This window comes from Manis pentadactyla, chromosome 9 (genome assembly GCF_030020395.1).
Source record: "Manis pentadactyla isolate mManPen7 chromosome 9, mManPen7.hap1, whole genome shotgun sequence".
In the NCBI taxonomy this organism is placed as follows: domain Eukaryota; kingdom Metazoa; phylum Chordata; class Mammalia; order Pholidota; family Manidae; genus Manis; species Manis pentadactyla.
This window is the reverse complement of record NC_080027.1, coordinates 98,765,124-98,778,583: the sequence shown is the minus strand read 5'-3', so window position 1 is coordinate 98,778,583 and position 13,460 is coordinate 98,765,124. Positions and strand designations below refer to the sequence as shown.

Here is a 13,460-nt window from a genome sequence, read left to right as displayed (position 1 = left end):
TCTTGTTTTAAAATGTGAGACTGTCTCTTAAGCCATCCAGTATGTTTTAAAATTTTTGTTACACATAAATTTTTATAAGCTTTTTACATAGAAAGAGATGTTTAACATGTCAACAGGTTAAGAATAATCCTGTGTAAAAATCAGTTTGTAAACAGGCCTGCTTTTTTTCTTTATTCCATTTTAAACTGTATACAATATATAACACACATTTGTAGGAAAACTTTTTAATCACACCTGTCAAACAGTTTATAAAGAAAAAATTATTCCATAGTTATCAAAATTACCACTTTCTTACAAAAACATCTCTTTTGACATTTATGCAGTCAGCTCCTTCATTGGGTCTTACCTGTGTACATAATGCAGTTGATGAACTGAATCAATAGCTATCACCATCTCAGCCAAGTAAAATCGGGCCATCTCTTCAGGCAATCGATCTTCAAATTTGCTGAGCAGAGTAAGCAAATCCCCACCAACATAATAATCCATAACCAGGTACTAAGAACAAAAAGGTAAAATGTACTCAATTAATAGTAAGGGTGAAAACATAGTATGTTTAATGTGACCCAAGGTCAAACAACACTGAGCCAGATATTTTTGTTGTTAATTAACAAGAAGCTATGTTAGATGATTACAAGACTTTTAAATTTCATAAAGCAGTAAAATAAAATTTTAAAAAACTGTGGCAGGGGAAACACAGGATTACCATTGTTTTGTATTTTGCAAAGTAACAATATGAAAAAATAAGATCATCACCATCACCTACAACAGACCACAGTTCCACCATTTCATAGAACAGACATTTTAATTCCCCAAAAATGATTTAAAAGCTCAGACTATAAGACAGTCATTTACCTTGAATAAATTCATCTTTATCATCATTACCTTTTCCTTATTTCACCTTGGATCAGTAAAATTTTACTATAATCAGCATGTGGATCAGCATGTAGAAATCACTGTTATAGAGAATATAGTAATCCCCACCATATGTTTTTCTTCCCATTTCCAATAGTGTATAAATATCAAAATGGGTTTTTCTTAGGAATGTATAAACAGAAGCCAACCAATTTTAGATATGGACTCTTACAGTATATTATTTTGATATTGTGATTTATAATAAGAAACATATATTTTCAAACATATTTTTTGGCACAGAGCACAGGGTTCCTAAAAACTCTTGGAATTTCCTAAGTGACAGATAAAGGTGTCTTTTATTATTTGTAACAAGCCCCTTTCAACCACACCAGAATTTATGTTAAAGAGGTGATTTTTGGAAAGCCCTTAGGTAACTAAGGATAGGGGCTGGTTGCCAGAGAACCAACCAAGATTAGAGGGTTAGAATTTTCAGTCCCACCACTAGCCTCCTTGGAGAGGAAAGGAGCTGGAGGAGCTGGAGGTTGAATCAATCATCAATGGTCAATGATTTAATCAATCAAGCCTATGTAATGATGCCTTCATAAAAACCCAGAAGCAAGGAGTTCAGAGAGCTCCCATGTTGGTAAACACAAGGAGGTAGTGCTGGGAGGGTAGTGTGCTCTGAGAGAACATGAAAGCTCTGTGCCCTTCTTCATACCTTGCCTCATGCATCTCCTTCATTGGGCTGATCCTGAATGCTGTGAGCTGCTCTAGCAGATTAACTGAATGCAAGGAGGGGGTTGTGGGACCCTCAATAGTCTGTGGGTCAGAAGCCCAAGTAACAACCTGGACTTGTGTCCGGGAGGCAGGGTGGTGGAGGAGTCTTCTAGGACTGAGCCCTTCACCGTGGAATCTGATGCTATCTCCTGGTAGAAGTGTCAGAATCCAGTTTAATTGGAGGACACTCCACTGTTAATTGCAGAATTGCTTGATGTGTGGAAAACCCAAACATCTAATGTCAGATTCAAAGACAGTTCAGAGAATACTTGCATAATGTAAATAAAAACAACAGTTTTCCTTTACAGTGTGCCAAAAAAGAAATGACAAGGAAAATACATACCAAATATTCACAGGGATTGTCCCCAAGGGCTGTCAGGTTACAAATGATGTCATAGCTTATTTTCTAGATTGTTCCATAAACATAGATTGCATATATATGCATGCATTGTATTTTTTAAGGTGAGTGAAAACTAGACATAGTGGAAAAATGGGCTTTGTAGTCAGAGATAGCTGTATTCACATTCTGACTATGGGTCATAAGTGGCTTTTGAAAAATTACTTAGTATCTTTAAGACTTTATTTTCTCATCTATGTAACTACAGTAATGATACCTTCTTCAGAGCGTAGCACTTAGCATGAAAGCTGGTATTTAGAAGATATTTAAATGTCAGTTATTGAATCAGTCAAGATGATTTTACTACAGATGGAGATATTATTTCAGGGTTATCACCAAGTTGATATTACAGTTAGAGTCTTGAGGAAATTCATGTTCTTATCACTATACATTACCATTATAAGCAAGGGCAATTTTTGCTAAATAAAAAGAGCTAATTTCATTTTTGAGATCTTTAAAAATTAGGGAAACAATGTATTTCAAGTCCTGGTGTATGGTTTACTTGCTATATTTACTTGGCCTAATGTTTAACAGACTCTGTCATGAAGATGAGAACAAACTAATGTAATAAAATTCTGTTAATATAAACATGTTGCTAGAAATGGAAAATAAATCCAAATCCATTACTTTTAAAAGAAATACTCTGAATACAGTAGCAAACAAACTTTTCAAATGAAAAAGCAAAGGCAAGTCGGCTATTAAAACTGGAATCTAACATTTATGGACAGAAAGTCTTACCTTCAATAAACATTTACCAGGTACCAATCAGGAATTTGTACCAAAGAGAGAGAAAAAGTCCAGAGGAGAAAGCGATGAAAGGCTGCATGTGAAAGGCTTTCCTTACTTGCCAGTGTGCCCTCTCCTTGCCACACTAGGCTCCAAGGGCTGAGCCAGTAACTGCCAGGAAATCATCATCTCAACATTTCTGCCATCGGGCTTCTTTAGTCACCACCTCTCTTCTACTTTCATCTACATACTGCCATGTTCTTCCACTTAGCAAACCCAGAACCCCATGGACCCTTCCCTTCCATCCTTCTGATGTGCTGTTGTAAACCTATCCTGTGAACAAACTTCCCTGAGACAGAATAAACAATGACGAATAATACATTAAGTACTCCTAGTCTCCCTCTCCTGCCACCTCTTGAACAAGAGCTCTGGCTTTGCCTACTCACATTCCTTCCCTGTCTGGCCCTCAGAGGTAAATTAGCTGTTACTGACACAGAATTCAGCAACTGGAGGAGCAAGGGGCAAAAACAAAAACAAAAATTCTCAAGAGAAAAGCAATGAGCTGAAAATGAGCTATACTTACAACAGGGTTTTGGTATTAGGGAGACAAGGCACACTGGACAAGGCAGACTAATAACCTCACATAGGAAAAAGCTCCTTTTCCTCTCCAGCATATCCCAGCGAGTACCTCAGCATTGGGAAGTCACTCTTCTGTTTTCTTTTTTCACTACAAGAGCCAATGAAACCACCAAGGCCTCGCTGAGTTGAATTCCTACTAAATCTCTGTGGGGTCTACCTACTTCTATCCCTACTCACTACCACCACCCTAATCCAGGCCCTGTCCCTCTCCTGACTATACACTAGTACAGGCTTAAGGGCAAAGTGAATAAATAGCTTTCCATAATATATTTTATTCTGTAAATAATTTTCTTAGGAATGGAAAATAAAATACAGAACAAGTGAGAAATTCATTCACTACACTGCAAAACCACAGAATAGCTGTATGATATATAGCAAGTCAGGACATTCAGCTTTGATTTCTGAAAAAATTCATGAAAATGGTAATAGTTATTTCCATGAGAATGAGCAACTTCAACATTGACACTACTGGCTCAATTGTACATGATAAAGTCAAATATTTTCTGCAAACTACCTGCTGGTTAATTAGACAATGAATATCCACAGGCTTTAAAGCACCTAATATTTTCATGTGATTTATAAATTAGTCCAACTAATAAGCCTTTTCCTGCCCACAAATATTTTTGTCACTCTCACCTGTAATATATCTTAGCAGATTCCAAGTTGGCTTCTACCAGATTAGTAGAAAATTTCTCAACCTCTTTGAAAATACTACTAACTGTAATTATTCCATGCAAATTATCATAGGAGCTAATTCCTCAGTTACTTCACACTCAGCATTGACTCCTCAAAAAAACAACAACTGAGCAGAATCAGTAATATCTTCTAAGAGCCAAAACAAACCACTCAAATAATTTCCCTGGCTTTATAATCAACCACTGATGTTGCTCCCAATGTCCATGATTCTTGGAGCAACCATTCTTGCTAAAGGCTAACAGTCTCAGACAAGCTTATCTTCTGTGGACATATTTCTTGTGCTGCTGCCATCAAACATGATCTAATAAACTCAGCATTGGTATATGGATGTCCTTTCTTGGCTAACAAATGAGCCATTCAGGAACTTATTATGGTTCCATCCTCATTTTCATTTTGTATTTTTGTGAAGAAATTCTACAGAGGTAAGATATTCTGTTTTAAATTTTCCAACTTTTTGACTGCTTCTTTTCTGTGAGTCAGGAATGTTATAATGAATTCTCAGTATGACAATGCAGACACTGTATTCTATTAATACAGTTGTAGTACAATTGCATAATAAACATCATGTTGCCATTTAATTCATTAACAAAACAATTCACACCCTACTATGCCTTCAAAGCATGATTTTTGAAGTCTACTTTTCTTTCCTTATTTTAATATGAGTCATATGCACTGTTAATAAAAATAAAATGTCAAGGTATAGCAGTATGTACAATACTTGAAATGTGATCAAGCTTTAACTGTTAATGAAATTCATAGTCTGCAGAGCAGCAGCTACAAAGTGATGAGACTAACACACACTGTGTGTTACCTCTGTAAGAGTGCCAGTCTCTGTCACCACCAGTCAACTGCCACTGTAGCACAAAAGCAGCCAAACAGTATATAAATCAGTGGGCATGGCTGTGTTCCAAAAAACTTTAGACACGGATATTTCATTTTATATAATCACATCACAAAATATTCTTCTTCTGATTTCTTTTTCAACTTCAAAAAATGCAAAAAAAAAAAATTCTTAGCTGTACAAAAAGAGATGTGGGCCAGATTTGAGCTGCAGGCCATTATTTGCCAAAATCTGATCTTTAAGAATTCCAAAATATGTGGTGCTATTCCCTCAGAAACACCAGACTTACATATCTAACCCACTACATTTAATGGATTATCCATTGAATTGAATCATCACATGACAATTCAAACCCAACACATACCAAATTAAACTAATCATCTTCCCCTGTACTCTAAATTTTCTCTTCCTCCTGAATTTCCCTACTCAATTTACCAACTACTAACCAATGAATGCCATGAGTCAGACACTAGAAAACTGGGAATCATTCTGAATTCTCCCTCCTTCACTGACATCCATTTGAATACTTAAAGTTTGAATTATTTTACTCCCTAAATAGTACCTGAAACCATCCCTCCCTCTTCATCCCACTAGGACATTATCCCCTTTATTCACCTCATTATCTGTCATCTGAACATTATAAAAGTCTCCTAAGTGGTCTCCTCACCTCTAGTTTTGCCCCTGAAATTCATCCTTCACACTGCTGCCAGGATGTTCTACGTAAAACATAAAACTGATTATCATTTTCTCCTCAAAACCCTCCTGGACATTAGAATAAAACCTGCACTCAGCACAGTGACACTCTGGAAGCCTCATTTTGCACATCTCCCTACACGGTTATAGCCTCACAGACCTTCCTCTCATCCCTCAGGTAAGCCTGGTCCTCTCCTGCCACAAACTCTTCTAAAGCCCTCAAAGAGCAGTTTTCAAGCTTCTTCGGTGACAGACCTCTATGTACTCAAGAGGGAAGGCGGGGGGAAGAAGTTAAGGGACCACTCAGGGCAGTTCCAGTTCCACATGCTTGACTGTCCAGGCTTTCAGATGTAATGTCATTTTAAAAATACACACAAGGGTTTCATGACAAAAAAAAATCTGTTTCTGAAAAACATGGTTGTGAAAGTCAAGTTTCCTCACCATAACATATAACATGCTATGTGATGGGCCTCCCCCATACCCAAGCCTCTTATTCTTGCCCCATCAATAAGAACATAACAGGCTGCTCCAAATCTCTATGCTTTTGCTCATGAAGTCTCCTCCGCCTCTTTTGCCTTCTTGGTTTAGCTAACTTACACTTGCCTTAGAAGAGTGCTCACTGACTTCATACCTTTGAATAAATGTTTTATTTTCTGAAATAATCTGGAAGTATTATTTATTTGATTTTGAATTTTTTTGTCTGGCTTCCCTCACAAATGTAAGAACAGTAAGAAAAGAGATCCTTATTCACTACTGAATCTACAGATCCTAAGGAACAGTGCCTTGTACACAGCACAGGTACAACAAATACCAATCAAATAAATGAAAAAAGTCTTATTAATTTTTATATACCAGTACATGGTATAGTATCTGGCACACAGCAGGAACTCAACACATATATGTTAAAAAATAAACACTGAAATAAAAACTGGGGTCAGAAAATGGAGAGCCTTGCATTGTAGGCCAAAGAGTTATATACACAACTATGGCACATTTTACCTTATTTTCCTATTTAGTTGTTTATCTTGTCAATCTTCAATTGGCAATGCTTCTAAAACTCTGATTTTCTAAGCTCTTTCCCACCTTTTCCTGTCAAGTGTTTCATGATGTCAATATAAAATTAGATATCACCTAGAATTTAAATGTGGCTCGACTTAAAAGTAGCCCATGGATACTCTAAAAATTTGTAAAATTTTAAATAGTAACAGCAAATGACAAATAAAATTTATTGGGAAAATTATGAAAAGAAAAATCCTGAGCACCTTTCACAGAATTAAAATCTGTTTAGTTTTGACTTGCTTATTAAAAAGCATAGAAAATGCCGATGGGAAGATACTGAATTACCCAGGGGGAAAAAAACATCACATATCAAAAAAACTTATACTCTGTGACATTCAGTGGTTTTCTAAATAACATCCACATTTAAATAATACTTAATTGAAAATAATGCTAAATTCTGCCAACAAAAAATTAACAAGGATACAGAAACATATAAAAACCAGTCTTACTAAGTTATTGTCATCCTGGAAAGCATAATGCAAAGCTGTAATCCATTTATTGTCTCCATTCACTAACACATCTCTTTCTTCACGAAAACATGCTGTCTGAAAAGGAAAAAGAATTTTTTTTTAGATAGAGGACACTTTATGGAAAACTAGAAAATAAATCATGCAAACAACTGCTTAATATATTTATTACACTTTCTGTTCTGGAAAAAGAATTCATCCAATATTATATATATGATGTTTCAAAAAGTCAAGCTATAAAAGTACCCTCAGAAACTGGACAACTGGAATGGTACACTTAAAAATACTTTTTTTTATATTAAAAAAAGACTGTTACAGTTCAAAACAAATCAGAATGATATACACTCATTTAACAACCATGGTCCAACCTCTCATCCAGACAACACAAAGGTGAACATTTTGCCACATTTACTTATCTTTTTATCTTTAATGAAAATAAGATAAAAGCTGTAGCCTTCCCATTCCTACTGCATTCTCCTCTCTTCCTCCCAATATATAAATTATCTGAAGTTAGTATCTATCCTTCCAATCATGTGCTTTGATAGCACATGTATGTGTCCAAAATCAACTGAACTGTTCTGTGTTTTGAAAACTTCCATGAATGGTAGTTTTTCTATCCTTTTGCAGCTTGATCACTTTTTGCTCAAAAATGGCTATTATCCTTTTAATTGCTATAGTATGCCACTGCTTGAATACAGGTTATTTCCAATTTTGTGTTACTACAAACTTGCAATGAATATATCTGTACAAATGTACAGGAGTTTCTCTAGGGTATACATTTAGAGGCAGAAATGCTAGATACCAGACAATCAGCTTTGTTTCATAAGTGCTATACGAATTAGTACCTTTGCTCCAGTGTATGAAATCTCTCCTTTCCTCACATTATCAACTGCACTTGGCATTATCTGACTTGTAAGTGTTTGTCAATATGATGGGTGTGAAATTATTTCTCACCATTCCTTTAACATATTCCTAATGACAGATACAGGTATCTAAATAGCTTTACACACACTTACTGGACATCTGAGCTTTCTCTTTGTTCACTCACTTTGCCCATTTTCTGTAATGGATTCTCTTTTTCTTATCGATTTGTAAAACTGTTAGCTTTTCCTGAGAACATATTTCTACTATTATAAAGGTATATCCTAGAGAACCTTAGAAATGTGTGGCTAAAAATAAACAAATTCACATGATACATTATAATTCTGTAATGTATCATCTTTAAATTTTTATTTTAAAAACTCAACTATGCCACAAAGTTCAAGAACTGAAAGGTAAAGTAGAAACTAAAAAAATCTCCCAGAGTCAAGCCCTTTCCTATTAAATGAAAGTCATACCTTCACTGTCCACTTTTGTATCCAGAGGTTACCACCAATAACTGTTGAATAACTTCTCAGAAAATGTCTCTGTCTAAATAAGCATCACACACACACACACACACACACACACACACACTATATTTATGTGGCATCCCATCTCCCGTCTTTTCTTTTACACAGATGAGAATCTCAGTGCTCTGTAAGTTGTTTCTTTCAAGGAACAATGTATCTGAACAGCTTCCCACACCAGTACACAGAGACCTACCTGATTTTTCTTAATGCTATACACTGAAAAATCATCCATACAGTGTTCTATCTATAGCAGATGCTTAATAATGTATTTCCCACAAGGTAAATTCAATAGCCATGACATCCAAAACAATTAATATTACTTAATTTACCCTAATTAAGTACCTAATTTACCCTAGTTTTTGTCTATTTGCATAAATTTTATTCGATCAACTATAACTTCCTAAGCCATGCATTAAACAGCAGCACCAGAGAAAATACCAAAATAATTAAAACTTAAACCAAATGGGCAATTTACCTGTCAATTCAATTAATAAAATGTACAGTATTAGATTCATTTGGTTCATTTTAGGGAGAGTACTGGTTTGCTGCTAACATTCTAGAGAGTTGGTGACAGCACTCAGGGCCTAGGAGACTCCTCCTGGCTTCATCTTACTAGGACAACTAATTTTATAGACTTTCTAGCTAGAATCTAATAAACATTTGATTGATGACTCTAAACTAAATAAAGCTCCAAATACTTTTTTTTAACAGAACAGATTAAACTTTAGTAGATTCTAATATATTCTAAACTCCTTAGTGAAGAAATAATTTTTAAAAATGAAAAATAAACTATTTATTATATATTATTATCAAACATATACAGAAGGGAACACTAAAACAAGCCCCTCGCCCAACATGCCCATCAACCAACGTCAACAATTATCTTACTGTTCAATCTTGTTTCATTTGCACCCTCCCCCACTCTCCACAACACCCCCTCCATGTACATATATGCACAGGCATGTACACACACACACACACACACACACACACACACACACACACACACATGACATTTTCATGATCTTCTCTGAAAATATTTGGGTATTAAACTGTTCCTATAAATTCCTCAGATACTTTTGCTTGGAGAACACATATAAATACAGAATAACATAAACATGTTATATCAATTGGAAAACAATCATTACAAAAATCTGCTATAAAAGTAAGTGGTTTCCAAACATTCTTTTAACAAGTGTATAAACCTCACATTACAAGGTTTTCCATTTGGTTTTCAGACAATATTAAATTAGCATCACAAATTATAATTTTTATTGTAACTACATCAATTGTGAATTGCTGAATTTGTCTCTTAGGCCTTTAAAAAAAGGCATCATAGATAAAATGTTACTAACTGATAATTAAGGCTCTATTGGCTCTCTACAATTTTACAGTTCCCTAAAATTATTTCTAAAATATCATGTAAATATTCCAATAATTAGAATATTACCTCAGCTCTTTTCAGCATTTCCCATTTATTCAATATTTTCATGGCAAATACTTTATCTGCATTTTTGAGTTTCACTACAGCAACCTAGAAAAGAAAATTCAACTTTTAAAATATGGTAATACTTTTTTCAGTCATCCATTTTCCTTTTTCCTCTCTGTAAAAAAATAAATACCAAAATTATCAATGATTTCCATGCAATTCAAATTCTAAGATTCTAAATCAAATAATACTGTCAATTGAAAACTTACAGTATTGAACATATGTCTAAAAAATAACTGTGTTTTTGAACACTGTATTAGTTGGTGATGTACATTATATTCTCCTTTTCAAGTTTTCTGTCCTGGAATTTAAACTCAACATCTACTATCACTGAGAAATTGATCAAAATGTACAATAAGAAATAACCAGAGCTTCTTAAATACTGTATACTGAATTCCAACACAATGATACCAGGAATGCCAGCTGCCAAAACAATTATGTTTCATGGGGAACAAATAATATGAAATAAACAGAAAATACTATTTTTCACGCCACATTTTACATACTATACTACAATGCCCAATACAGACACACAGACACAGACACACACACCTCTAAAGATTAAGGCTAAAAGTTCTGTAAATTGTTTAGTTTACACATTCCTTTCCAACAAAATGAGTAGATATTCCTGCATTTGTATTTTAAAGATCAATAAATTGTCATATACAAATACCTAATGCCCCATTTTCACCCTCAGCAAAGTGATTAAATTTCTTTTTCTACTTCTCTGCTTCAGTTTGACCAGATAATCTCAAAGGGCCCTTCCAGCTCATTGGGAATGATATAGGACTGAGACTGAAACACAGAAGAGGTGACAAAAAGCTGTTATTGAGGTAGAGAAAGGGGAAGACAAATGCTACACTAATATGCAGACAGAATACAAACTATTTACAGCATATCTTAAAACAGTTCAATGGGATATATTTCCAAGGACAGAGAATAGGTTTAAACTCGTAGCAAAATTAAAAAAAAATTAATAGCAAATGTATGTATCAGGGGAACTTAATAAAATATATTTGGATTAGATTGCAATAAAAGTAATATGACAAGGGAGGCAGAGCCAAGATGGCAGCGAGAGTAGAGCAGCAGAAATCTCCTCCCAAAACTATATATATTTTTGAAAATACAACAAATACAGCCATTCGTAAAAGAGAGACCAGAAGACACAGGACAACAGCCAGACTACATCTACACCTGCAAGAACCAAGCATGTCACGAAGAGGGTAAGATACAAGCCACAGCCTGGCCATACCTGAGCGCGCCCCTCACCCCGGATCCCGGCGGGAGGAGAGGAGTTGGAGCAGGGAGGGAGAGGGAGCCCAGAAGTGCTAAATACCCAGCCCTAGCCATCTGCACCACAGCACAGACACAGTGTGTGCATGGGGTGCTGGATTCTAGGGAAACAGGACAGTAAAATCTGCGAGTGGGCCCCCGCAGCCAGCACCCCTGGGACAAAAGAAAAGCGAGTGCCCTTTGAAAATCTTAAAGGGACAGGGGCCTCACAGCTGGATGGAAGCGCCCCAGCACAATCAACCCAGTAACTGGGAATCCCGGGGAACACCGGGCAAGCCCCTGGACAGCAGCGAAGCTTGGAGGCCCCTCACGGTGATAAACAGCCTCCCACCAGTTCCCTCTCTGGCGCGACTCTGCCACAGTGGCAGTGGCCACACCCACAGCAACCCGGCAGAGCTTCTTCCACAGTGGCCAGGCAAAAATCAGACACCCAGTCTGTGCGCAGCTGCCCAGCACAAGCCACTGGGGGTTGCTGTTCTCCCAGGAGAGGAAGGCCACAAACTAGCAAGAAAGGACATTCTCCCAGCTGACACATGTACCAGCTCCCCACAACTACCTCTATTGCCATGAAAAGGCAGAAGAATTTGATTCAGACCAAAATAACAGAGACAACCCCTGAGAAGGAGATAGACCTAACCAATCTTACTGAAAAAGAATTCAAAATAAAGGTCATAACCATGCTGATGGATCTTCAGAGAAATATGCAAGAGCTAAGGGAAGAAGTCCAGAAGGAAATTACAGAAATGAATCAATCTCTGGAAGGACTTAAGAGCAGGCTGGATGAGGTGCAAGAGGCCATTAATGGAATAGAAATCAGAGAACAGGAACAAAGAGAAGCTGACGCAGAGAGAGATAAAAGGATCTCCAGGAATGAAACAATATTAAGAGAACTGTGTGACCAATCCAAAAGGAACAATATCTGCATTATAGGGGTACGAGAAGAAGAAGAGAGAGAAAAAGGGATAGAAAGTGTCTTTGAAGAAATAATAGCTGAAAACTTCCCCAAACTGGGGGAGGAAATAATCGCTCAGACTACGGAATTACACAGATCTCCCAACAAAAGGGACCCAAGGAGGACAACACCAAGACACACAATAATTAAAATGGCAAACATCAACAACAAGGACAGAGTTTTAAAGGCAGCTAGAGAGAGGAAAAAGGTCACCTACAAAGACAAACCCATCAAGCTATCGTCAGACTTCTCAACAGAAACCTTACAGGCCAGAAGAGAATGGCATGATATATTTAATGCAATGAAACAGAACAGCCTTGAACCAAGAATACTGTATCCAGCACCACTATCATTTAAATATGAAGGAGGGATTAAACAATTCCCAGAGAAGCAAAAGTTGAGGGAATTTGCCTCCCACAAACCACCTCCACAGGGTATTTTAGAGGGACTGCTCTAGATGGGAGCACTCCTAAGACTAAATAGATGTCACCAGAGAAAATAAAAACACAGCAAAGAAAGCAGACCAACCAAATACTAACTAAAGGCATAAAATAAAATCAACTACCCACAAAAGCAGTTAAAGGAAACACAAAAGAGCACAGAATAAAACAACCAATGTATAAAGAAGGGAGGAGGAGGAATAAGAAGGGAGAGAAATAAAGAATCACCAGACAGTGTCTATAATACCTTAATAAGTTAAGTTAGGCAGTAAGATACTAAAGAAGCTAACCTTGAACCCTTGGTAAACACGAATCTAAAGCCTGCAATGGCAATAAGTACATATCTTTCAATAATCACCCTAAATGTAAATGGACTGAATGCACCAATCAAAAGACACAGAGTAACAGAATGGATAAAAAAGCAAGACCTATCTACATGCTGCTTACAAGAGACTCACCTCAAATCCAAAGACACACACAGACTAAAAGTCAAGGGATGTAAAAAGATATTTCATGCAAACAATAGGGAGAAAAAAGCAGATGTTGCAGTACTAGCATCAGACAAAATAGACTTCAAAAGAAAGAAAGTAACAAGAGATAAAGAAGGACATTACATAATGATAAAGGGCTCAGTCCAACAAGAGGATATAACCATTATAAATATATATGCACCCAAAACAGGAGCACTACCATATGTGAAACAAATACTAACAGAACTAAAGGAGGAAATAGAATGCAATGCATTCAT

General features: G+C 36.3%; 1 protein-coding gene across 13 annotated transcripts in view; it reads right to left on the bottom strand.

Annotated features, from left to right (window-relative positions):
* CDC42BPA (CDC42 binding protein kinase alpha) overlaps nt 1–13,460 on the bottom strand; it is a 303,926-nt gene that overhangs the window by 186,109 nt on the left and 104,357 nt on the right. For all 13 annotated transcript variants that reach the window (XM_036918407.2, XM_057507866.1, XM_036918400.2 and 10 more), the window contains exons 3-5: nt 9,989–10,072; nt 7,130–7,225; nt 347–495 (exon numbers count right to left, since the gene is read on the bottom strand). In XM_036918407.2, the coding sequence (XP_036774302.1) occupies nt 347–495; nt 7,130–7,225; nt 9,989–10,072 (329 nt within the window). The remainder of the gene's footprint in view (nt 1–346; nt 496–7,129; nt 7,226–9,988; nt 10,073–13,460) is intronic.